General features: G+C 36.9%; 1 protein-coding gene across 1 annotated transcript in view; it reads left to right on the top strand.

Moving 5' to 3' along the window:
* LOC150076725 (uncharacterized) overlaps positions 1 to 27,619 on the top strand; it is a 194,474-nt gene that overhangs the window by 141,472 nt on the left and 25,383 nt on the right. Inside the window, exon 17 of the mRNA XM_090386626.1 lies at positions 4,505 to 4,620. Coding sequence (XP_090242752.1) covers positions 4,505 to 4,620 — 116 coding nt within the window. The remainder of the gene's footprint in view (positions 1 to 4,504; positions 4,621 to 27,619) is intronic.

Below are 27,619 nucleotides of genomic sequence, written 5' to 3'. Positions count from 1 at the left end.
GTAGCGGATTAATAATGGCTGCAGTTTGCCTTTACCTTTTACCTCCATAGGTGCAATCATGAGCTTAATACAGCATTAATCTTTTGACCCTCATATAGCATCTAACAGACACTGATTTATAAAGTTTTTCAGCTATTTTCCCCCCTTAATTTTTGGAATAAATCAGGTATCATTGTATAACAATGTACCATATTTTCTGTTTTTGTTTTGAGTTATTCAAGTTGCAAGAAGTAAACTGTTTGTTTGGTATGTTATTTGCCACGTGATATATTTTTTTTTTTACACAAACACCTCTCATCCTACCTACCCTATTAAAATATGCATAACAGGATGAATATGAATTTTCATCCCTCTACCCAGATTTTAATAGGGTAGGTGTAGTACAAATTATACATTCTATACCTACACCAATGACATTGTAGTTTGGTTGTTTTTACCCAACATACATACTTTTATAAGAATTATTTTTTTTTATTTTTTTTTGTTAGAAGCATAATGTGTTAATGGAAAACATGGTTGGCTTTGAATTAGAGGCATCTGACCATTTGTAGTCAGCATTTAAAACTGGCAGCTACTTTGCTTACAATGTCAGCAGTGATTCTGAAGACAACAGATGCAGTTTTTTCCTTCCAGTTTAAGTGTATGGTAGTGGATTGTTTGTGAGGAATGTATGGTGGCCTAAACCATCCATAGTAGTGATATAAGATATTGGTGGAGCAATCGATGATCACCAAATAATTATTAAATGTATTTTTAAATAATTAAAAATGTTTCCTCAGACTGATAATCATGTGTTGGAGAAATAGGAAGAAATCTTCAAGGCCCTGCTGATTATGTTCAGATATCACAGCACTGATGAGGAAAATAAGATCAATAATCCTATGGCTGTAGAAATGTGCCATATTATGCATTTTTTTATCTATTAATGTATTTCTATTTTATGTTGTCAATATTTGCATACTATTATTATTATTAGTAGTAGTAGTAATAGTAGTAGCAACAGCAGCAGTGGTAAGGACAAATGATACAGGAAAGCAAGCTTATACAGGGACAGCAAAAAACGAGCCTCATATTACCTGTCCATCCCTTATAACAGTTTATCTAGTTCTTCCTTGAATTTATTCAAACTGTGACAACTGTGACTACCCACCTCTACAACACCAGTGGGAGTTTATTCCAAAATTGACTATCCACTGGTTGAAAACAAATTTCCACACAATCTACCCTGCAATCATCCTTCCTCAGTTTTAATTTATGCCTCTTCATGTGTATTCTGAGCAAGAGGGAGGATTCCATCAGCATTAAGTTTACTCAACGCATTCAAAGAACTACTAAAAAAAAATTGATTGTATTTTTTCCCCTTCTTTTTATGATAAAACTGTAACACTTATCTCTTCTTCAATAAATTTATATATAGCAAGAATAGACACAGTATATATACAAATAAGGAGAATTATATCAATGTCTTATTTTTAGACACATTTGTATGTAAAATTTGTATAGAAAAAAGAAATTCATAGATTAAATGTAGTTGTAATACAGTGTTGTTAGCTTTAGACAGTCTGTGCACACTTATGTAAGACTCGTGAACATGGTGTTACTTGTGAAGATATATATCTTTTATATATCTTCACAAGATATATATATATATATCTTTTATATATCTTCACAAGATATATATATATATATATATATATATATCTGTATATCTCTCTCTCTCTCTCTCTCTCTGTATATATATATATATATATATATATATATATACAGAGAGAGAGAGAGAGAGAGAGAGAGAGAGAGAGAGAGAGAGAGAGAGAGACTTAAAAAAGTATATGGGATAAGAGTAATAAATATTATACAGTTGCAAATTAAACTGAATGGTTAAGTTTATAGAATGTAAAACTATACAGTTCCATACAGTTATAATAGTAATAGCAGTAGTAGTAGTGGCATGTGATGCAAGAAAGCAAGTGTATGAGCTTATGCAGCATCAGCCAAAAAAAAAAAAAATCACACCATTCTCTCCAAATGCCTGTCCAGTTCCTCCTTAAATTTATTTAACCTATCAACTTCCACAACAACAACAGATGGAAGTTTGTTCCAGCAATTAACCACCCGCTGGCTAAAGGCAAATTTCCGCACATCTATTCTACACCTGCCTTTTCTTAATTTGAATTTATGCTCCCTTAGGTTCGTAATTCAGCATGCTCAACCCATTCAAGGCCTTAGTAATTAATTGATTACTATATTTACTTCTGTTAATCACAGAAAAAAAGAAAAAATTCAATTAACTTATGAAAAAAAATTGAATGCAGTGCATTACATTTTAAGCTTAACTTAAGCACTTTTTCAGGCTTGCATTACCTAACTTGTTTTCATACATATCACATAGGCTCTCCATTTATTATGCATTAAACCTGAAATGCCACGAATACTGAGTTAAGGCTCCCATAGTAATAAAGGGGTTCTGTTCCAAAGTATGAAATATATAAGAAAAACTAGTCTAAAATTTTGTCTATGTGTGTATTATATGTACCTTCATGATATGACTATGTACATAGACAGTACATAGTGAAATGCAAGCATATGGCATCGAAATGAAAATAAGAAACAATTTAATATTAAATGTAATATTTATTAGAAATTTCAAGCAAATCTTTCAAACCAGCGTCTTTGCTAGTTAAAAAACTTATCCCGCCAGTGCTATCACCAGTTTTGCTAAAGTATTGATAAAGGAGTTTTGCTTTTTCATGAATGATGAGTGAACTTAACGGAATTTTATTTTGAGTTCGGTCTTCTATCCACAGATTTAAAGCCTTTTCCATTTTTTATAATTTAACATCACGAGTTACAGAGCAAATTTTTGAAGCAATTAGGGCGTTTTCACAGACACTACGGCGGATTTTTTCTTCCGATTTCTTGATTGATCGTACCATTGACTCATTGATTTTATAATGTTTTGCCACTGAGGAGACAGTTTCACCATTAGAAATTTTGTCTAATAACTCAATTTTATTCGCTAATTTCATCACCTTTGATCTTTTCACATTTCCCTTGTTATTTGTAGCCATATTTTTGTACGGGTTAGAAAGAACTTGTCCACAATAAAGTCACTTTCTTCCGTTAACTCACTCGAAAAAGGCTGTTTTACACTGCAAAACGGTAGATTTATCACTTTTGTAAGCATATTAATTTATAAGCATATAAATTAAAATCAAACGACGAAACCTTCCATGACAAGCGCATAACACATAACAAGGATTAGCGATACTGCGAATAGCGGGGGTTTACTGTATATTGTAGCTGAAGCACAGGATATTATGTTTATTGCCATGTACTGGTTGGAAGAAAATCTGCAATGTGGTAAATGTGCAGAAATGAAATGTTCTCAGTTCCTGTGTAAATGTCATTTTCGCTCTTTTTTTTTTTTTTTTGTTATAAATCATGAATATTTACTAACATGCCTCCAATATAATGCAATGCATATAATAACTTTTTTTTTTTTTTTTTTTTTTTTATAAAGAGAAAAGGTTGAATAGAATTAAAATCAGCAGCAGAATCTTCAAATGATGCTTTTCACACAGTTATTCTCAACAGAGAGTAATGCAAGGAAAGACAAGCATTGTCACCCCCCATAGTTGGTCAGAGAAAATTCTTTGTTTGTTTTCGCTTCAACCAAAGGGCCCATGAAACAGATGCCTAGGGCTTACAAGGGCTATAATCTACCCCTGGACAACATGAATTTAAAGTTTCCTGTACAATATCTACAGGAAAAACAAACATGACTGAAGGGAGAGGGATTTTAGATCTTTCTGCATATAAGGTTATTCCATTAATTTGACTATTCACAATAAATTGATGTAACTGAAGTGAAAATTGCAGTAGGGGAGAGACAATATTTTGTATGAATTAATGGAGATTATGGTTAAGCCATTCACATGTTAAGGTATACCCAACTTCTTAATATAATATGGCCTCAGTAGTTTTCCCCACATTCACACTACTTGGACTTTCTCATTAGAGATTATTCAATAGCTGATCCAGATGTACTTTTAGAGTATTAGCAATAGATTTAAGACTGTTTAACTATCTAGTAGCTGACCTTGAAAACACAATTTTAAAGTTGTACTCTCTTAATGATGCTCATCATAACCTAAAAGAACATGACATACTGTATGGTAGAAGAGATGGGATAGACTCAAGCTTTGCTCTGGTGACTAACTAAAGTTTTGGCCACTTCAAGTCTTCATTAAGCAAATTGACAATATTGCATTTGGCAAAGAGAAGCCATTTATCACATATTGCCTGGTGTCACAGAAATTTGGCCATTCTGTGGAGTGTAGATACCACACCTTGGCTCCTTCTTGTATTGACTCTTGCCTTGGTGATTACTTTCAGACATAAACAACTAGGCATACAGTAAACAAGAACTTATAGTAATTGAATTAATAGTAATAATTTTGAGTATATAGTTATTGCAATATTCAGCACAATTTCTTGTTTGTAGGTATTCAAAGTCTTTGGAGTTGCTAAGCCAGTTACTTGATGCATCTAGACAAGCTGGAGATTTGGTAGCCTTGGCTCTCTATTATTCCATTATGACAGATGTGTTGCCATATATTAGTAAGTAGCATATGTTCTTGTGTTGGGGCAGTGTGAAGTTGTCTTCTTAAGCTAGCTGATTTTAACTTAACTTTTCCCCTCCCCATTTCATTTTTTTTCTTAAATGAAAAATATACCAGAAAGTTGTCTCACAAAGCCAAAAAATGGGCCATTCTCTGCAACCTATAGCTTCCACTTTCTTGTCCAAATTAATTAGTATAAGTATCAGCCATGGTGCAAGGAAGCCACAGGCTTTTGCTGTACCAGCCAAAAAAAAAAAAAGAAAAGAAAAAATAGATAAGAAAATACAAATGATGCACTTCACTCCTCACGTTAGTTAACTATCCAGTTGATCCTCGAATTTCTTCAAATTTTTCAACTACCTGCAGAGGCAACTTGTTCCAGTAATTGACTTGCTGGTTAAAAGAAAATTATTTCATATCTTATTGTTTAATTGCATTATAATATGAATTTTTCTATAAAATAATGAAAAGAAATAAATCTTGCATTTTATTCAAAAATATTAAAAATATTGAACAAATATTTATAATACTGCAATGTACAAATTTAGCAATATGAAAATTTTCTTGAAGCATATATAATCATGAGATTATAGATCTATATAGATCTATGTAGATTATAGATCTATGTAGATTATAGATCTATATAGATATCCTATGCATAGATCTATAATTTCCATATATATAGACATCTTTATGTTTTTAGGGAGGGGGAGTTACAGAAGAGTTTGAGGCTATCTACCTCAGACTCTTCTATATAGCCAGCTATATGATCATTGAATAAATGAGAATGGGCTGACAGCATGAGACTTAGCCAACCAAACTGGATCGGTTATAGGCTAAAAACTTATCACTAGACTTCAGATTATATGCATTTGAAAATGCATATTGTGTTCATTTTAATTATTAGTGCATATAACATGACTATTACCAGAATCACTGCATATTTTGTTAATTTGATCAGTTTTCAGGAATCAAAATATGATTTCAGTCATTGAAAACATCACAGAATTACAATAACATTAGCATAGGAAAAGATTCCAGTTAGTGTGGAAAAACATGTCATCAGTGTTTTACTGTAATTCTCATGCCATCAATGATCTTGGATAAGAGTATGTGTCATTGAATGCATAACAGTTTTATATAAAAATTTACAGAATAAAAACCTTGAGCCTTTGTTCAAATGGTAAAAATAAAAGCTGTTGCTAAACTTATGCAATCATTGTTTGCCACTCATGAAAGAGTTCCCTATGAATGGCAGTATTGTTGTTTGTGAAAAGAATGTTCCATTCAAAAAAAAATTCTGTATAGCATTAGCATTAGTAGAGGCATATAATGCAAGAAAGCAAGCTTATTCAGCATCAGCCAAAAAAAAAAAAAAAAAAAAAAAAACAACCACGACTCCCATTTCACCCCTCCATTCGTTCGAAATACCTGTCCAGCTGAGCCTTAAATTTGTTTAGGCTATCTACTTCAACAACAAGCAATGGAAGTCTATTCCACAAACCAACTGCCCGCTGGCTAAAGGCAAATTTCCGCACATCTATCTGACATCCGTCCTTCCTCAATTTGAATTTATGCCCTCCCAGGTGATTATTCTGAGCAAGAGGAAGAATCCCATCGGCATTGAGCATGCTCAAGCCATTCAAAGCCTTATACACCTCTATCAGATCACCTCGCCGATGCCTAGTCTCCAGGCTCTGTAATTTGCAAAACTTAAGCCTTTCTTCGTAAGAGCAACCCTTTGTTCCATTCACTAATCTTGTTGCCCTTCTCTGTACTCGTTCCAGCAGCTCTACATCCTTCTTGAAATGAGGCCTCCAGACCTGTGTACAGTACTCAAGGTGTGGCCTGACCAATGCCTTATACAAGGGAATAATCACATCCCTGTCCCTTCTAGAAAAATTCCTGTATATCATTGACAAGACACCATGAGCTACTCTTGCAGCTCGTCTGCACTGCTCAGAGAACTTCATATCTGCCTGCACAATTACCCCCAGGTCCTTTTCATTCTCTACCACTGTCAGCATAGTACCACAGAGTTGATCTGGGGTTACTGTTTCCCATATGTAGTACTTTACATTTGTCAATGTTAAACTTCATTTGCCACCTCTCAGCCTTTCCAGATCCTGTTGCAGCAGCGTACTGTCATTAGTGTCCTTAACAATTCTGCCAACCTTCGTATCATCTGCAAACGTGGACATTAAGCTTGATATACCATCCTCAATATCATTTATAAATACAGAAAACAACAATGGATCCAACCCTGAGGGACTCCACTAATAACATTTGTCTGCAATGAGCAGTGTCCATTGATTACCACTCTCTGCCTTCTCCCACTCAACAATCCCTTTATCCGTAGCAGCAATATACTTCCAATTACTACACTGCTCCAATTTGTTCATAAATCTTCCATGCGCAACAGTATCAAAAGCCTTTCTAAGATCCAAATATATAATATCAAAGTTATTCCCTGCATCCAGTTCTTTTGTGACTACATCATAGTATCCAATCAAATTGGTCAGACAAGACCTGCCCTTAACAAACCCATGCTGTGTCTGAGCTATAACTGAATTCTTGTCCAGATGATCCTGCAGTGCTTCTTTAACCAGTGCCTCCATTAATTTTCCTGGAACCGAAGTTAAACTAACAGGTCTATAATTACTTGTGTCAGCCTTTGATCCTCGTTTGTGAATTGGGGTTACATTTGCACATCTCCAGTCCATGGGTACCTCCCCTGAGTCCAAAGAAGCTCTCATAATTATGGCTAGGGGTTTGCTTACTTCCTTTGCTGCCTCCTTTAATATAACTGGATAGATCCCATCCACCCCGGGTGCCTTTTTTATGTTTATCCTCAACAATTTCTCCTCCACTTTCCTCTCAGTTATTAGAAAATCATCTAGCTCACTGCCAATGTTTACTTCACCTACGACATTCCCCTTCCTGAATAACTCCTCATGTGTGAATGTAGATGCAAAATATTCGTTTAGATTGTTAGCCACCTGAGCTGGATCCTCAACTGTTGAACCATCAACATCCAGTGGACCAATCTGATTCATCCCTTTCCTTCTTGAGTTTAAATAGGTAAAGAACTCTTTTCTGTTTTTCTTTGCATCCTTTGCCAAGGATTTCTCATAATCTGCCTTTGTCTGCCTAATCTCCTTTGTTACTTGGTTACAGACCAACTTATATCTATCATAGGCTTCCATGTCACCCATTAATTTTTATGTATCCCATGCATTTTTCTTCTCTGCCATATGTCTCATTAGTTCATCTGACAACCATTTAGGCCTGAACCTTGAACAATATTTCTTGGTTGGTATGTAAAGCTTGGTAGCTTCCAAGATTAGTTCCTTGAATGCTTCCCATTTTGAATTTGCTGTTGGTAACATCATCAGTTGGTCCCACTGTATAGAATTTAAATACTGTCTCAGACCATCATAGTCGCCTTTACGAAAGCAAAAACCCTTCCCTTTACCTCTGATGGTAGTTACCTCCTTGAGTAAATCCCACTTCATCACACTGTGATCACTGCCACCCAGTGGTTCTTTTATCTGCAGATTCCTGATGCATGAAGAATCACTACTGATGATCAGATCAAGAGTATTACTCCCTCTAGTTGCCTCCCGAACAAGCTGGTGTAGAAAACAATCATCCAATAAATCCACAAAAGCCTTGCTAGTGTGTGAGTGACCAACCCACAAATTCCAGTCAATATCTGGGAAATTAAAATCCCCCATTATAAGACTCTCTGATTTACTGGCCCATTCTATTTCCCTGTACAGTATCTTATTATACTCATCAGAGTCATTAGGCCTATAGCACACTCCTACTCTCAATTTTGATTTACCTATGCTTATGTCACACCAAACTGACTCGACACTGCCCTGTCCATCGATGTCAACTGGCTTCACTTCCTTGGATTTTATGTGTTTTTTAACTAATAGCATAACCCCTCCTCCCTTCCTATCCTTTCTGTAGACGTTGTACTCCCCAAATTCCAGTTCTGCATTCCTTATATCTGTGTGACACCACGTCTCTGATATCCCAACAATATCTGCCTTTAATGTTTTGAGTAATACCTCAAATTCATCAAATTTATTTACTAAACTCCTAGCATTGGTGTACACGCAAGTATACATGCACCTGTTTCTATTCTTAGCTACCCTAACACAACCCATGTGTTTACTTGTACCGCAATGACTTCCAGCAGTCTCTGAAATATCCTGCATCTTGTTTTTCAGGCTTCTGCTCATTCCAATAGAAGCAGTGCAAGAATCTCTTTCACCTCTGCCAGTGGCTACTGTTAATCCATTAGTCTTTGTCTCCCCCCAAGCTAGCAGTTTTCCGACCCACCTAACACTGCCTCAATAGCATCAGCAAATATTCTTGCACCCTTTCTATTTAAGTGTATCCCATCCCTGTAGAAGCAATCTCTCCTGTTAACAAGTACATTTCAGGCTGAAAAAAAATTCTACCCCTTGAGCCTTGCACAATCTTTCCAGGGCCGAATTGATTGACAAGGCTCTCATCATATACTCCCTCCTATCGTGTCTGGGCAGAATTGCAGACACTTTCAAATTCAACCCCTACTTCACGGCTTTTTTTCAACATATGAAATAGCCCAACGTATGAAAATAATATCATACATTGTGGCCTAAAAAAACCAAGGGAAAATTGCCAAATCAGTCCCTTTTAACCAAGTTATGTACCTCAAGAGAAGAGAAAAGTGACTTTTCACTGGATCTCTGTCTTGCCTTGGTAAGCAATATCCCTTTCAATTAGTTAAGCAATCCAGTTTTTTAATGAATTTTGAAAAAAATATTATATAAAGGGCCTCACATCTGGTGAGTATGGGCTTGGCATACCCAGGATTCTGAGCTGGATATCATCATTCTTCTTTCTTGGCGATTCCTTTCTACTTCTCTCTCTCTCTCTCTCTCTCTCTCTCTCTCTCGGGGTAACTCAGAATTTGTTTTTAGCTGGTGCAGCATAAGCCTTAGGCTTCCTTGCACCATATGGCTAATAATAATAAATCAAAAGCATTCCAGATGGATTGTGGAATTGAGGAAGAATTAATGATATTTGTGGTAATACTATTTATGAAATTAGTTAATATATTGGAGAAGATTGCATCTGGATGATTGCTGATGATATGGCAGATGCTTGTCACCATTATGATGGTGACAAAATGGCTTAGCATGCACATAAAATTCAGCTTATATTTTCCAAATAATATATATAAAAAAAAGGAAATGTGAAAACTAAAAACATGTTACTTAACATTAAGATAATTCAGTAACAATAGCTGATTCTCACTGTGCTATATAGCAGATCATCCCTAACCTAAAAGTCATTCTATATGTGTGTTTGAGTGGCATAAGTGGTTCAAAGATGGAGGTTCACAATGAATCAAGATAGGCTGACTTTGAGAGGTTAACTTGATGCTCATCATCAACCTCTCAAAATGAAGACAAAGTTTCAAATGTTTGGCAAATTGTAGCAATAGATCGCCATTTGCAAAAAGTTTGGGAAATTGTGGGAAGAAATTGTTATTTGGAAAACTTCAGGAAACTGTAGTAAAAGATGATCATTTGACCCTCAGAATGATGGCTAATGAGCTGGATATGAATAAGGAGGTTAGGCAGAATTTGATTTGTCAAATTCTGCCTGAAGATTTAGGGAAAAGGAAAGCATGTGCAAATTTTGTGCTGGAAGTGTCATCATGCAAAGACCGTCCATACTTGTTATGATAGTGCTAATTACCTCAATTGTATTGTAATTGGAGATGAGTGGATGGGTGTTTCAATATTACCCAGAGGCAAAGCATCAGAGCATGCCATGGACTTCAATATCATCATCAGGACCCAAAAGATTTTGTTTACAGTAGTCCAGGATCAAGACAATGCTGATCATGTTTTTTAACAAACAGGGTGTGATTCACAAAGAATTTAATACATTAAGGGGAAAGAGTCAACGCTGCATTCTATGTACAGGTACTTCAAAGACTATTGAAGCACATCCAGGTAAGGGATGCAATTTTGAGAGAAAGGCAGATGGTTCTTGTTATAAAAGTGTTCCCACCCATTCTGCACTTGTTGTGAAGACATTTCTGATGAAACATGGCATTGTACAGATCACCATCCACCCTACTCTCCCAATCTAGCACCAGCACCAGCAACTTGTTCCTCTTTTCCAAGGTGAATCTGCCCTCAAAGGAAAGAGATTTCAGGATGTTGAGGATATAAAGAAAAATGTAAGTGCTGAACTGAACATCATCTCTTTGGATGCCTTCGCTGACTCTTTTCAGAAACTTTTAGAATGGTGTAATAAATACATTCAATCAGGTGGTGATTAATTTGTATAAATTTTGAGCTCCTTCACTTCATATTCTTTTTGTTGCACCAGTCCAGGAACTTTGTTGCTATGTCTCGTATGTATAATGTTTTATGTAAGTTTAAAAATAATTTCATAAAATTTTATTCAGAGTAATGTGTGTATAAAATTCTGACTGGTTTTTACTTAAAAAAATTGTAAAAAAAAAGAAAATTGAAATTAATAAAGAACAGGTTTTTATTTCTTTTACTCTTCTTCTGTTTTAATAATTTGGCAGTTACTTAAATTTCTTAAAAAGTTTGTAAAAAAAGAAAAGAAAACTGAAATTAATAAAGAACAGGTTTTTATTTCTTTTACTCTTCCTCTGTTTTAATAATTTTGCAGTCACCCAAACAACTATTTAATGCCCACCCAGGGTAGGCCTAAAGTTTGTAAATACTAATATACCTTTTAAATGCTTAGCAAGTAACATTACATTGCATTATGCTACAATATGAAACATTGTATTCATATTATAAACAATTAATGAGATGTGCATAAACTGTTCAAGCAGGGCTGGTCCTACAGGTCAGAGAGCCTGGGTGTGAGAGCTTGGTTAAGAATTTTCCTTGCCTAGATTAAGAAATCATCCCCCCTCCCACCATTGGTATTATTGACTGGAACTTGTGGATTTGTCTTTTATGCAGTAGCAGGAATTTTATGGATTTATTGGATGACTGTTTTCTACACCAGCATGTTAGAGACAACAAGAGAAAGTGCTTCTCTTAGTCTGATCGTCAGCAGTGATTCTTCATGCATTAAGAATCTACAGATAGAAGAATCACCAGGTGGCAGTGATCATGATCACTGCCATCTAGTGGTTGTGGGATTTCCTTAAAGAGATAACTTCTGTCAAGGACAAAGGGAAGGGCTTCTATCCTTGATTATAATGGTCTCAGGCAGTCTTTAAAATCTGTTTAGTGGGACCAAATTATAGTATTACCCACAGAAAAAGTTTAGTGAGGAATTCTGTATGGAAAGGGAGGACAGAAGTTTACTAAACTCTAACAGGGAGCTAAATGATTTTGTAATAATGGAGAAAAAAGTGGAGGAGAAATTGTTGAAGTTAAACATAAAAAAGGCACCTGGGGCAGATGGAATCTATCCAGTTATATTGAAGGAGGCAGCGAGGGAAGTAAACAAACCCTTAGCCATAATTATGAGAGCATCCAGGGAAGGTCCCCATGGACTGGAGATGTGCAAATGTATCCCCAATTTTATAATTATAGATCCGTTAGTTTAACTTCTGTTCCGGAGAAAATAATGGAGTCACTGGTTAAAGAAGTGATGCAGGATCAACCAGACAGGAGAGCAGTAATAGTTCAGACACAGCATGGGTTTGTTAAGGGGAAGTCTTGTCTGACCAATTTGATTGGATACTATGATGTGGTCACAAAGGAACTGAATGCCAAAAATAATTTTGATATCATATACTTGGATTTCAGGAAAGCTTTTGATACTGTTGCACATGGAAGACTGCTGTACAAATTCGAGAGATATGGCATTAAGAGTAAGTTACTACAATGGATAAAGGGATGGTTGAGTGGGAGACGACATAGAGTGGTAATCAATGGACACTGCTCTTTGTGAACAAATGTTATTAGTGGAGTTCCCCAGGGTTCGGCTTTGGGCCCATTGTTGTTTTGTATATTTATTAGTGATATTGATGAAGGTATATCAGGTTTAATGTCCAAGTTTGCAGATACACAAATACAAAGGTTGGCAGGGTTGTTAACGATGATGATATGATGATATCATCATCGTTATGATGGTAAAGACAGTATGCTACTCCAACTGGATCTAGATAAGTTGGGCAAATGGGCTGAGAAGTGGCAACTGAAGTTTAATATTGACAAATGCAAAGTACAGGTCGACCATCACTAATCTGTCATCATTAAGACCTGTGTAGTGCTGGATTAGTGAGTTTGCTGGATCACCAGTGGTTAGATTAGCACATGGAGAGATGGATGGGAAAATGAGAAATGTTCTTATTGAGATTGGAGAGAATTCTATTCTTATCAAAGAGTACCCAACAGCTAGCCACCTCATCTTACCTTTAAAATACCCTGTATATCAGTACAAGTTGGTTAATAAAGGAAAAAGAAACATTAAATGAAAAGCAAGTGAAATTTTAATGAACAACAGGTAAAATAAAGGGTTCAGGTACAGTAATTCTGTTGACTTATGTAAGAAAGTTCATCATGGCCGCTTCCAAAGTGAAGAGCTAGAATTTACAACTAAGCAGAGTTACATAACAGGAAGTGGGGGGAATGTTAGGATCACCATCTTCATCTTGAAAGGTGACTGAAACATCAGGAACTGGTGATGAAACTGGCACATCTTCTTCTTCATTAACTGATGGTGATGGTGCTGCCACCATCTGGGTGAGAAGAAGTTGATGGCACTAGGTTTTCAAATGTCGACTCCTCTGTTGCATGATTTTTAGCTTTTTTTTTTAAGATATCTTGCAAGCTAAGCTGTTTCATATATTTTGGTCTTTCTTTGATTAGTTTATCCTGCAGCATGTAACTGTTCATTATTTCTTGTTCAGTTATAAAATTGCATTGCTCTAGACCTTTTAGTACTTCCTGCAGCATGTAACCGTTCATTATTTCTTATTCAGTTATAAAATTGCATTGCTCTAGACCTTTTAGCACTTCACCTGTCAACTGAATTAACCTATCAATAGAGATTCTTTCTGCCTACATCGTTCTCATTTTTATCACTGCTTTCTTCTCCACTATCTTCTTTCTCCAGACTTACAACCATCTGCACAATTTATGAGTAACAGTGGCTACAGCATCATCTACATTCATGCATTCCTCAACATTATCTTCATCCATCCTTGATGCAAAATCCTTGGCAGCAGGATTCTTAGATCATGAGCGAAAGAAAGCACTTCATGTATAATCTGCTTTTCCTTTGAAACCCTAAATCCTGTAAAGTCATTTGCAGTGTCTTCACTAGGTGCAGAGTCAAACACTAAACCTGGCCACAATTTATGCCATCCACTTCCAAGCATTGGCAACACAGTAAACCATATCTTTCACATTAAATTCCTTAAGAAACTCCTGGTCTGCCAGAGTTAACTGCATTCAGTAGGTGCCTCATAAACAGGGAGCGATACTTAGACTTAACAGAACGTAATATGCCATTGTCCAGGGGTTGAATTAATTACGTACAGTTCAGCAGGAGGTAGATACTGAAAACATTATTTTTTACCAGAAGTTCTGAGCAGTTGTCTAAAATAAGCATTATCTTACAGTTGTGGTCCAGACCAACAGAGTCACAGTGAGCTCTTGCTTTGGGAACAAAATATTTTTCAAACCATTCCAATGTAATGTTAGTTGTAATCCATCCCTTCTTGTTGGCACGGTAAATCACTGGAACCTGTGTCATACTTTTGAAGGCCCTGGGACATAAACTTTTGCTGATGACCAGCAACTTACACCTCTGTGTTCCCGCAGCATAAGAGTGGCCCAGCACTGTGACATGATCTTTCAATGCTTTATAACCTGTTGGTGATTCTACATCCTCAGTTTTCAGAGTTCTTCTTGGAGTACATCTCCAGTACAAGGCAGTCTCATCAGCATTGTAGACCTGCTCAGGACTTAATTTTTCATCAGAAACTAACCTGGCGAACTCATCAACAGCAGCTGCTTCCTTGTCCGCTGAACATTTTTTGGCACACACTGCATGAAACTTAAAGCCATGTCGCTGCTGGACCGCCGTCGAGTGTTTGCGCTTTACACCACGAGAAGCACTTCCTTTATGCATTGGAACCATGGCTAGGGCTAAATGTGAACAGGTTATAATAATAAATACAGAAAAACAAGTAGAAATGGCTTGCCAGTGTTTACAAGTTCGTGCCAACTGCTGATGCTAGCGGCAGGTCGGTACGCCGACCCAGGAAATTTGAAATTACACTCGCAGAAATTATGTCCGAATTAGCAGTGGAACTGATTACTGGTGGCTGGATTAGTGATGGTCGACCTGTGCTGTTTATGGGTAGCAGTAAACAAAGAGAAACATACCAACTATGTGGTACTACACTCAGGGAGGTGGAGAATGAAAAAGACCTGGGGGTAATTGTGCAGTCGGATATGAGGTTCTCTGAGCAGTGCAGATGGGCTGCTAGAGCAGGTCATGGAGTTTTGTCAATGATATATATAGGAATTTTGCTAGCAGAGACAAGGAGGTGATTATACCTTTGTATAAGGCAATGGTCAGGCCACACCTTGAGTACTGCGTACAGGTCTGGAGGCCTCATTTTAGGAAGGATATAGAGTTGCTAGAATGAGTACAGAGAAGGGCAACAAGATTGGTGAGAAAAACAAAGGAGTTCTCTTACCAGGGGAGGCTTAAATTCTGTAAGTTGCAGCATCTGGAGACTAGGCACCTGTGAGGTGATCTGATCGAGGTGTATAAGGCCTTGAATGGTTTGAGCAGGCTCAATGCTGATGGGATACTTCTGCTTGCTCAGATTAGGAACCTGAGGGGGCATAGATTCAGATTGAGGAAAGACAGTTGTAGAACTGATCTGTGGAAGTTTGCCTTTTAGCCAGTGGGTAGTTGATTGCTGGAATAGACTTCCACCTGTTGTTGTTGCGGAAGTTGATAGCTTAAATAAATTTAAGGCTGAACTAGATAAACATTTGGAAGTTACTGGATGGGTGAAATGGGAAGGGGTTTTTTTTTTTTTTTTTTTTGGCTGATGCTCTTTAAGCTTGCTTTTTTGCATCATATGCCTCAACTGATGCCCATGCTAAAATTTTTAAGACTAGCATATTTCAAAACATTAGCAATATATTTGCATGCTTGCTTATCTGTTTGAAATGCTGTTTTTGTTTGACAAAAACTTATATATAAAAAAAGTTTGAATATGCATGATTGTGAATGTAGCAATTTTTTTTCTACAGAATTTGACATGTATGACCAAATAAAAATGTGTAGTACTTTTGCCACCACATCAGTCAGCAGGCCTTTACTGGGTTTATCCAATGATATAAAATTCTTTATTGCTTCTAAAATGGCTCTTTGGTAAGGAAATTAAATCATTAATTTCATTAAAACAAATTTTATAAACTTATTAATAAGTAAAGTTGATTTCTGCATATGACTATAAATTATAAAATTGCAATCATCCAACACATATACAGCAACAGCATAATTTTTTTCATACTGTGATTTTTCTGTTAGAGAACATTTTCACCTAAATTGGAACATGCCTACTATGAAACTTCACCACAGACTAGTTCCTTGGAAGTTATTCAGGGATTATTATAATTAAAGAGTTTTCTGTTTAAAACACAGCACTTGGTTAATTGTGTGCAACAAGATAATCGTGGCAACTCAGCAAATGGAGTGAGATATTTTTAGATAGGGGCTCACATCTGGTGAGTATAGGCTTGGCACACCCAGGGTCCTGAGCTGGATATCATCATTCTTCTCTTTCTTGGTGATTCCCTTCTACTTCTCTCTCTCTCTCTCTCTCTCTCTCTCTCTCTCTCTCAGGGTAATTCAGACATTTTTATTTTCTGCTGGTGCAGCATGAGCTTCACCAGCAGCATGAGCCTCAGGCTTCCTTGCACCATATGGCTAATAATAATAATAAATAGCTGTTTATTAGCAGGTGAATATATACATACATACTGGGACTGGCAAAGGCCAGTGGGGTTTACATATACAAAGAACATAAAAACACACGACAATAGTCAATACAAAGTTACAAGGCAAGAACAATACATTTAAATTACAAAGATAATATTTAACTAGAATATAATAAAAAATACATTACTTAACTGTCTACAACTGCAGTCTGTCACATCAAAAATTAAGTGAATTACATGAAGTAACAGCATGGTGACAATTATTCTGGTCATAAAATCTTGAGACAAATTTCTTTTGTATATTTTTATCCATTTGAAAGAGTGAAGGGGTAATTTCAGTTTGTTCAGAATTGCCCTGGATGAAACATGTATCAAAGTTTTTAATCCTTTTATCTAAAAGTACAAGAAGGTTTAATCTTTATATTTTTTGGAAGGATGTGCCATTCAGTTCTGTTCTAAATGGAATGGCCAATTCTCATTGTATTTGAAGTCACCTGATTATTATTTGACCTGACTATAGAAAATGATTATTTTAAATGAGGTCTGAAATATGAATAACTTTCGGTAAAAGAATGTTACGTATAGCAAATTTGCAAGAAACACTCTTTAATCTCTGAAATTAGTTAATTTGTCACAAAAAGTATTAAAAAAGTTCAGCACCTCATTTTATTAAAAAAAAAAAATCAAGAATTGTTACTGTTTGCTAACTTGCTTAAAATGTGATGCACTGCATACTAGCTAACTTGTAATATTTATTAATGATATTGATGCACATATTTCCAGCTTGTTTCATTGTTTTTTAATGATGTGAAGATGGGCAGGATGATTAATTACAGGAATCAGAGCATGCTATTGCAACAAGACCTAGCAAAATAGGTATATGTGCTGAGAAGTGACAGTGGTGGATTAAAATTGATAAGTGCAACATACTGTAAGATGTAAGATCTTACAAGTTAATTTAAATAAAGATATTGGGTTGGTTTTTCACAAAGTAAGATTTAAATTATAAAAACGTTAGATATAGTGATGGTGTAAGATGAAAAATGTTACAAATTAAATAAAATAAAGATAGTGGGTTTTTCGCAAGGTAAGATTAAATCAGAAGAAAGTTAAATTTAGTGATGGGATGGGTTAAGCATGAGAATAAATAGTAGCAAAGGGATAAACTATCCACTCCCATAATACACGAGAGCAGACAGGGACAACAGGACTAGGTAACGGGGCCATTTGTGAATAGGCGTGAAAAGGGTTGCTCGAGAATGAACAATAGGACAGGAGACAGGATTAGACAAAGTGCCTCCTTTGATCTGTAACACCATCAGACCTAAACAGGAAGTGGGTGCACGTCCTGTGTTTGGTTCCAAATTAAGACCGGCATCAGGTTGACTGAGATGTGAATTTTCTGATGCTTTAGAAGGCAAGGTGCGAAATGAAAATGAGTGAAGCTTGAGAGAATGACATTAGCGAATGAAATGGAACGTAAATTTAAATAGTAAGGGGAGGATTGGTTGGAATCCCTAACGGAGAGGTGCCTCTGTAGCCAGGTGGGAAGGAGCAGCAGTGCGTAGCACACGCTTCTTGATTAGACCGGGGTTCGAGCCCGTCACCACCAAATACGAAGGATGCGGAAAGGTCAGGGAATGACCACAGCATATCCCGGAGCAATATGGCCTTAGTTGCTAATGCTCCTAAAAACCAAATAACTAACAAACAATAACAAACAACCCTAATGGAGACGTGCCAGTCTTGAGGGGGCAGTATAGAGTTCGGGGAACAAAAAGAGAGCATGCGGAAAAATTAGGGAGAACCTATCAGAAAGGAAAAGGATGAAGGAGCTTTGAAAGTTTTTAAGAGAAGTATAGTGAGGAGGTGGTCAATGAGAAATAATGTAAAAGTGAGGTTATTAGAACATCAGGGAGTTTGAAAAAATTGGTGAAGTGAGAGAAGAAAATTCTCACAGATGATCAAGTCCACCAATGAAGGCTATGATTCCCAGGAAAATTCTTGGAAGGCAAATAAAGGCCCGGAACAGGAACAAATAGCAGGCCCAGAACAGAAGTGGCAGCCCTGGAACAGAAAGAGCGGATCCGATAGGCTGAGTAGCAGTCCCAAAGGCTAGATGATATTTCCCCCAGAAGCCGTAAGATGTTGCTCTAGATGGCGGAGGATAGCAGCCCTAAATAAGGAAAGATGGAAGGCCCTAATGGAGATGTCCCCACCAGTCACTAGATGTAAGTGCCTAGATAGCATAAGTACTCCTTTACAAATTTAAAGGACTATAGAAAAAAAGATAAGAGAATTATTAGGGAAGATCATATGGGAAATATACAATAAGGTATATACATGTAAATGTAGATGAGTAGAATAATGTTATTGGAATATGGTATAGAACGGAGAATATGTAGATATGGTGAATTTACTTTTGAATAAATGGATGTAAAGTAAAAATTTTGGACGGGGTAATTAAAGGGGATAATAGAGATGAATGCTATCATATATGATGGTCCAGGTGTAATGTGGTGACCAAGTCAGAAGTTTTTTTTGTCTAGTTTAAAAGATGGTTTCAATTGTATCAAGGTAAATCTAGCTAGAGAAGGTTTGCCACTAGTATCGCTAAATAAGAAAGAAGTACTGTATTATATAAAAAGAAGATTTGAATGTGGAAACTGAGTGTGATCCATTAGAAAAAATTTTATTTACTTTAGAGAAGCTAGTATAATGGAAATTCATGAAAGTGTTAATAGCCTTGTGGTAAGGAGAAAGGTGATGTACATGAATGTAAATTAACATGACCAATTAATCCATATCATGTACCATATAGATTGTGCTATCAAGTTGTAATATGCAACTTAAATATTGATCATTTCCTTTGTGTAAATATGTGTAATAAACAATTTGTATATAGCCTTAAATGAAGTTGTGTTTAGTCATTTTGAACACCCAACCAAATCCGAAGGAGAAATACACTCAATATAGAAACTCCCTAGAGCCTGAATTCTTCTGTGAGGTACACAAGTCAGATTCAGAAAGTGGGGTAAGGAAGGGTGAATAAAGTAAAGGTTCAAATAAGAATATAGGCATATATACAGATAAAAAAAATCCTCCCCCCCCACAGTACACTGCAAAATAGCACCCAATTAATATTACTCTGCTGCGTGGGTACCAGTAAAATAATATCGGTTGGGTGCTATTATGCTCATGTAATGGAGAAACAGAAAGACCTGTGTGGTAATTGTACAGTCTGTGATGAAGTTCTCCCAAGAATTACAGACAAGCTGCTAGGATAGCTTATGGGATTTTGTCAGTGATATACAGGACTTGTCATCAGGAATAAAGTTGTAATTATCCCACTGTAATAAAGCAATAGTTAGTTCAAATCTTGCATAGCATGTACATTTTAGGAAACCTCTACAAGTAAAACTTCACAGATGTTGCTTAAAGGTAAGTTAGCTAGAGGTTGTCCTCCCTTAATTAAGTATAAAGGTCAATCAATTAAATATAACTTGATGACTAAGTATTTGAGAATAATATTAGATGATGCGCTGAGCTTTATTCCTCACGCAAAGCATGTTAACGAAAAATGTAAATCCTTTCTTACCAGATTAAGACGAGTAATGAGGCAGGAGTAGGGTTTGAAGGAACACTCCTTAAAGTTGTACTATAATTGTGTATTCCTTTCTGTCATCACGTATGGTTCTGGTACTTGAGGTTACAGGGCCACCAAGTATTCTATAATTAAATAGCTGCAACAGGCTCAGTGTGCAGCCCTCTTATTGATGTTGAGGGCCTGCAGGACCACTTCAACAGTGGCCTTGCCAGTACTGACTGGAAAAATGCCTATACAGTACAAAGTCCAGTTTCGTTACTTGAAGTATCATTTGAAAAAAGCACTTCCTGTCTCCCTAGAAAATGTACAACTAGATTTAAGTGTTTCCATTACACCAGAGAAGAAGTGACTTCATTCCATTTATACAAGTATATGGAAAACTGATTGGAATGCTTCAGATTTAAGAAGATGACAAAAGAATTTCTTCCTGCTGTTGTTAGAGAGTTTAGGAAGAGAGAATATTTGTGGTTTTCTGCTGGACTACATGGTATGTATTTACTGTCAGGTCATGGCAGTATCAACAGTAAATTATATAAGCTGGGTCTTTCACCTACTCCAAATTGCTTGTGCACTTGTATTGAAGACATGGACCATATCCTTCTGGATTGTCATTTTTACAGACTTGAGAAATGAACTTCAGTTAAAAACCGGAAATTTCTCTAGAAAAAACAAATCACTACTAATTCAGACTCAAACTGCATTTAATGCCCTTAATACTTTTGTGACAACACCTTCAAGTGGAGAGAGGAATTGAGATCTACTTTGCTGGTTTAGGTGACCACTAGGTGCAGCTCTCTTCTGTGTTCACAGGATCCTAGCCAGTGATTAATCTTTAATTCCAGTCAGTACCTGCCATTATAAATGACCTTTTGTTCCTCATAAGATGAATTCTTTATTCTTTTGTGGTGATTTGGATTGACTTAAAGTTGCCTCATTGTGGCAATTTCTTGGTGATGACTTCTACATACTCAACAACTTAATATTATTTTTTATGACGACTTCTTTGAGGATGGCTACACATATTTTGTGCTGGCTTTTACTGTACAAGTGGATTATTTTTCTGTTTTAAGTATGATTACTACAATGGTTCTTCATTTTGTTTATTTGGAATCTTTGATGTTGTGTCATGAACAGTGTTTGAGATAACATGCTAAAGGAAGATAATCTCTGAATAATACAGATGTAACTTTGGAATAGTGCAAATGTCTACTATTAAATCAAATAGGAAAAAAAACTTTTGTATATAGTGTACACAATTGTTTTATAAATCTTGCAAATCTAGTAAATTATGGTAGTTAATGGGTAACTGCCATAATTTACTAATCTAGGTTAAGTTCAATAGCTAAGGCTAATGGTTTGAGCCTAGGCTATTAAATTCCATTGAGACAACACTTTGTTGGAGACTAATTGAATCAACTGGGAAGTTGGTTTTAAATGTTTTGGACATTTGATTCATAGAATATAAAGAAAATTATTCAGCCTAGATGCTGACAAATCATGGTGTCTTCTTTTGAGGACAGTATTATGATGGGTATATAAGTTTTTTTCTGGATATCAGTAGATTATAGGAGTCTCCTATCAGGTTGATGGATTTGTCATCAAGGGTTTTGACCTCTGCTAATCCTGTATTGGGAGTGACCGATTGAATTACCATCAAGCTGATGGTTCTCTTGAAGAGGAACTTCAACACTTGCTGATCTTGATATCAGGATAGGATTCATGGGACAAATTAGTCTCATGACTGCAGATAATTTTCCACTTCCTTCTTTACCTTAATACTTTTATTTTCTATTTCCAAGGTGGTATTCCCCCTCTTTACTATACTTTCCTTCCCTACCCATCCTAAACTATTCCTACTTATTCTCCTTTCTGTTCCTTAGTTTGTCTGTTTCAAGACAAACAAACTTTGTCTTGGCACAGGCTTGCAAGATGATTACAGATTCTGGCCCTCCACGCAGCAAGGATGGGAGTGGGACATGGTGACTAGATGATTCTACTTCCCATCTGCTAAGTTGCCAGGTGTCAGTCATATAACATAACAATAGCCATCACATAACACTTACACACAATACACAAAATACATAAATGCGACTAATGGGGAAAACCCTGGGGTCCCCAACAAATACTCAAAGAATACTTGAATACTTGTCCTCCTGTACAAATTGTACTCCAATATTCAAATTCTGCATACTTTATATCTGAGTGACACCATGTCTCTGATATCCCCACAGCATCTGCTTTTTACACCATTACAGAAAGAGATGAATGAGTGACTGAAAAAAAAAAAAAATATATATATATATATAACCAAACAGGGAAAAAAAAAAAAATTATAAACTATAAGAAAAAAGTATAAAAATAGAATGCAGATTATGAATGAAGTAAATGTGTCTCTTCCACTCCCCTTGCCTGGTGGGTTTCCCACTGCCAGCTAACATATCCCACCCCCGAGCAGGATGGGCAGTTTGACCTTCTTACTGGATTCGACAAGACATGGACCTGACAACCATCACTGACAAAGACATACTGCAGCCTTGCTGCCAACACGCCATGTACTCTAACCCGGTTCCCTTTAAAACCCCATCACCAGGCAGGGGAGGGAGGAGACGAGTCTCTGTCTCCTCCCCTCCCTGCCTCCCCATACTTCGCCTGGTGGGACTTGTCCCCACTGACCTCTTTGGGACTACTCTATTGTCCCCATCCTTCTACCTGTTTCCCCCAGTCTCTAGGCAACCCCACTCTAACTAAACCGACTGAATATGCCCCCAATTTCTAAAAATTCAACTGCTTTCTCATAAACCTCTTTCGGCCTTTCCAAATTCTAGTCTCCTCCCCATTTTTTTTTTTTTTTTTATGAGTCTTGCTACTGAAATCCTTGGAAAATAGGTGGGGCCTGCCAGAGTACTTAAATAATCTACTGGGTGCCTGACCTGCCTACTCGTGGCAAAGTGTGGGCAACGGTGGATCCCAACAGGGGCCCAATGGCTAAATGGTCACAGAAACAACAGAACATAACACTACACAACTACCCACTCACTTTTTAAATCTCTGGTCTCCATGGAGTTCTGTCACTTACAAAGAATACAACATGGAGATGGGGGAAACCCCCAGTGCTGTCAGACAACTAACACACTTTACACTTTATTATTATAGCACATTGCTTTCTGGGCTGCTGCATATTCTAACAGAAGCAGTGCAATAATAAATTTCATTTCTGCCTGCTATTATTCTATCAGTCTGTGTATCTCCCAAAGCTAGCAGTTTTCCAACACACCTACACCTAACACTGCCTCGATAGCATTGGCTAATGTTCTTGCACCCTTTTTTTTTAATTGTATCCCATCCCTGTAAAAGCAGTCTCTCCTGTTAGCAATCACAGACCATGCTTAAAAAAATTCTATACCATGAGCCTTGCACAGTGTCTCCAGGGTTGAATTGATTGACAAGGCTCTCATCTCATCATATTACTCCCTCCTACTTCCTCCTATTATATTACTCCCTCCTATTGTATATGGGCAGAATTGTGGACACTTTCAAATTTAACACTAACAACTTTTCTCAACATTGCCATGTACTCGTTAAGTAAGTCATTAGATCTCATACTCTTAATTTCATTATTGCTGTGTACAACATCACTTTCTGTACCTCTTCTGAGAGCCTGGTAGGTCTCCAATTAGATTCCTTCAAGGGATCCACCCTGTTCTTCAAGCTCTCATAAATTCCCATCAGAACGTTGAGTTTTTTGATGCCTAATATCCTCACACTCTCTACATCAAACACATAAAGGCATTCTCCCCCCCTGCCCCAATCATGTCCCGTTCCAGATAGAGCCGTAAATATCAAACAAGTAGTACATTTGATGAGGCCATGATTCAGAAAACAACTCCCCCAAACCCTTGAGTCACACACTCCTGCTACTTTGAGCTCTTTGCTTTGCTGCTCTGGGGCGATTTCCATTCAAACTGAATTTAGTCGAGTATACTACACTAAAGTAATATGCACACTGAACTCATGATGTGCAAAATGGAAGACAAAGTTATTTCTTATGTCAGGAAGCTACAAAAAAGTCATAAAAAACAGTCCACTTTGGACAGTTTCTTTGTTTATTTTAAGGACCGATAATATTTGCAGGTACCAAAGACTTTCTGATATAGCTGGAATGATACATGGGTGGAAATTTTCAGATGCATGCCACACAGAACATCACTCATACAATTGTTCTCAATCAATTAGTGTCTTTTTTATTGTTCAACACGTGGTGCGCAGAACATCACTCATATGATTTTTTCTGATCTATGATGATCTGAAACTTAAAGCGCCATTAACCAGTGGCAGTACTGCGTGCTTTGAAGACTTTAAAGCCAGCAGAGGCTGGTTTGAGTGCTTCAAAAAAGGGCAAATATCAAAAGTGTTAAAAGGCATGGGGAAGCATCCAGTGCTGATAAAAAAAAAAAGCAACTGAGACCTTTAAAATTGAATTCCAAGAGTTTGTTGATCAGGAGGGTTATCTTCCCCAACAGGTTTTTAACATTGACGAAACCGGCCTCTTCTGGAAGCAAATGCTCAGGAGAACGTACACCACTAAGGATGAGGCTAGTTAACCTGGGCATAAGCCTATGAAAGATAGGCTCACTCTCCTGTTGAGTGCCAATGCCTCTTGAGATTTTAAGCTGAAGCCTTTGCTTTTGTATTATTCTAATACCCTCACAGTATTTAAACAACAAAAGGTTGACAAAGGCATGCAGGAGTGTTTTCGCACAGTAACAAGAAGGCCCGGGTTACAGTATATGTGAATTCTTCATGAATGGGAGCTTGAAGTTTTCTGTCTTTCAGTGAAGAGTTATCTTGAGAAAAATAAGCTTCCTGTGAAGGCATTGCTCTTGCTGGGTAATGCGCCAAGCCTGATCCCAACCTTGTTCAATCTCTTGAGGCACAATTTGACTTTGTTCGAGTCAAATTTTTGCCACACCACTCCTCTTCTTCAACCAATGGACCAACAAGTGATTGCAAACTTCAAGAAAATCTAAACCACAAAAATGTTCAAAAGTTGCTTTGCAGCGACCTCTGGTGAAAATGCTGTCACCCTCAAAGATTTTTGGAGGTCAAAGTTCAACATGCTGGATTGTGTGAGGCTGATTGTAAGTTCTTGGAGCGATGTTTCCACCAGATGCTTAAATTCAGTCTTGAAAAACATCTGGCTTTTAATTAACCATAACATTGACAGATTTGAAGATGATGGTGCTTTGACAAATGATATTGTCACTCTTGATAAATCAATGGGTCTGGAGGTTAGTGAAGAGGACGTAGAAGACCTTATTGATGCTCATGGAGGTGAGCTAACAACAGAGGAGCTACAAGAGTTGGAGAAAATTACAGAGAGTGACACTGGAGAGGAAAAGGAAGAAAAAGACACCCAAAAAGTGTCAGCTGAAGAGTTAAACACTGTCATTTCTAAAAAACACCCCGACACTGAAAACACTGAACTCATGATGTGCAAAATGGAAGACAAAGTTATTTCTTATGTCAGGAAGCTACAAAAAGTCATAAAAAACAGTCCACTTTGGACAGTTTCTTTGCCGGTAGCAACAAAAGACTGAAAAGACACCTGATGCTTGATATAATCCCATCGCCACTATGCCACCATTGATTTCATCAGCTGTGCACTTCAAATCTAAGGTAAATGCTAATTTATTGTTTGTTTTTTTTCATTTTAAGATGTTTTATGACTATTTATTAAATAATCTTTATAAAACACAAATTTCTAATGTAAAAATGAAGTATAACATGTAAGAAATACCTATTTCATGTGTTGTTGGGGAACGAATTACAGGAAATCAATGTATTATTGGTTTTAACATGCAACATTTTCAACATACAATGAGTTTTGTGGGACGAATTACCATCGAATATTGGGGGGCCCCCACTGTACTTAAATGCAACAATACCACTATTCACTGGTTATGCAGCAATAATACGTATTACACTATTAGGTTTATGTTATTAAATATATATATTACAATGTTATATGTTATCAAGTTTACACTATATCATTGACCTGCACTCTCAAACCAAGTTGTGAACATTAAAAAAACCAAGAAAAATTATCCCACTGTAATTAAAGTTAAATTTGAGAAATTTGAATTTTAAAGAAAAGAAGTAAAAAATTTCCAGTTATTAATGGAGTTGAGAGAATGATAGAAGTAACATCTGTCTATTATCTAAATAATCTCTCTGATTTCTTCATTAAAAAGTAATTATTGTATTGCATAATAAGATATACATAATAAGTACATATGTAAATTGAAGAAAAAATATTGTAAAACATTTATTGCACAGGTTAGTATCCTTTAATCTTAAGATAACACTTAGAAATTGTACTTTTTTAAATTCTTGTAAAATACTTTATTTTTAACTATTTTTCCCCCTCAAGTATTATGTGTGTGTGTGTTTCTATATATATATCTATATTTAATTATTGTATTTAACGACTAAATGTACAAGGCATAATTCCATATGGGTTTAAAGTAACTATATAATATCGGTATAGATACACCATAAAACCCATAAAATTAAACTACACCGATGAGCCAAAACATTATGACCACTTACCTAATATGATGTTGATCTTCCACGTGCAGCCAAAACAACTCATATCTGGCGAGGCATGGATGCTACAAGATTTCTAAATGTGTTTTGTGATATCTGGTACCAACACGTAACCAGCAGATCCTTTAACTCCTGTAAGGTCTGTGGTTGAGACGCCGCAGATCGGAGTTGCTGTTCTAACACAAACCACGGCCATGCTCGATGGGATTGATGTCTGGGAAAATTTGAAGGCCAGGGCAATACCTGGACGTCTTCCTCATGTTCCGCGAACCAGTCTCGAACAATCCAGGCGGTGTGGCATGGCGCATTATCCTGCTGAAATGCAGCACCACCAGAGGGGAAGACCGTTGCCACGAAAGGGTGTACCTGGTCAGCAATGATGTTTAGGTAGGCGGTAGACGTCAGAGTGCCCAGCACATGGATGACTGGACCCAGAGTATCCCAGCAGAACATCGCCCAAAGCATGACACTACCGTCACCAGCTTGTTTTTGTCCCGTCGATGAGCCATGGTCGTCCAACACCTCGCCAGCGGTTCATGGGTTTTCCCCTCCTTGGACCACTTTCAGTAGTTACTAACCACGGCTGACCATGAGCACCCCACCAGCCATGCTGTTTCGGATATGCTCTGGCCATTACAATTTGGCCTTTGTCAAACTAACTTAAGTCTGCTGCCTTTCCCATCTGAAGAACAAGAGTAACACTGATTAATGGAGCTCAGTATTAGGTGTTTTTTATACTTTGTCCCGACCTGCGCACATACCGTAGTTCACCTCCAGTTGCTTCAATTTGCACAATGACTCGC

This window comes from Mastigoproctus giganteus, chromosome 12 (genome assembly GCF_048544385.1).
Source record: "Mastigoproctus giganteus isolate SK-2022 chromosome 12, ASM4854438v1, whole genome shotgun sequence".
Taxonomy (NCBI): Eukaryota; Metazoa; Arthropoda; class Arachnida; order Uropygi; family Thelyphonidae; genus Mastigoproctus; species Mastigoproctus giganteus.
The sequence above is the reverse complement of the archived record's forward strand: the minus strand, read 5'-3'. Positions and strand labels throughout refer to the sequence as shown.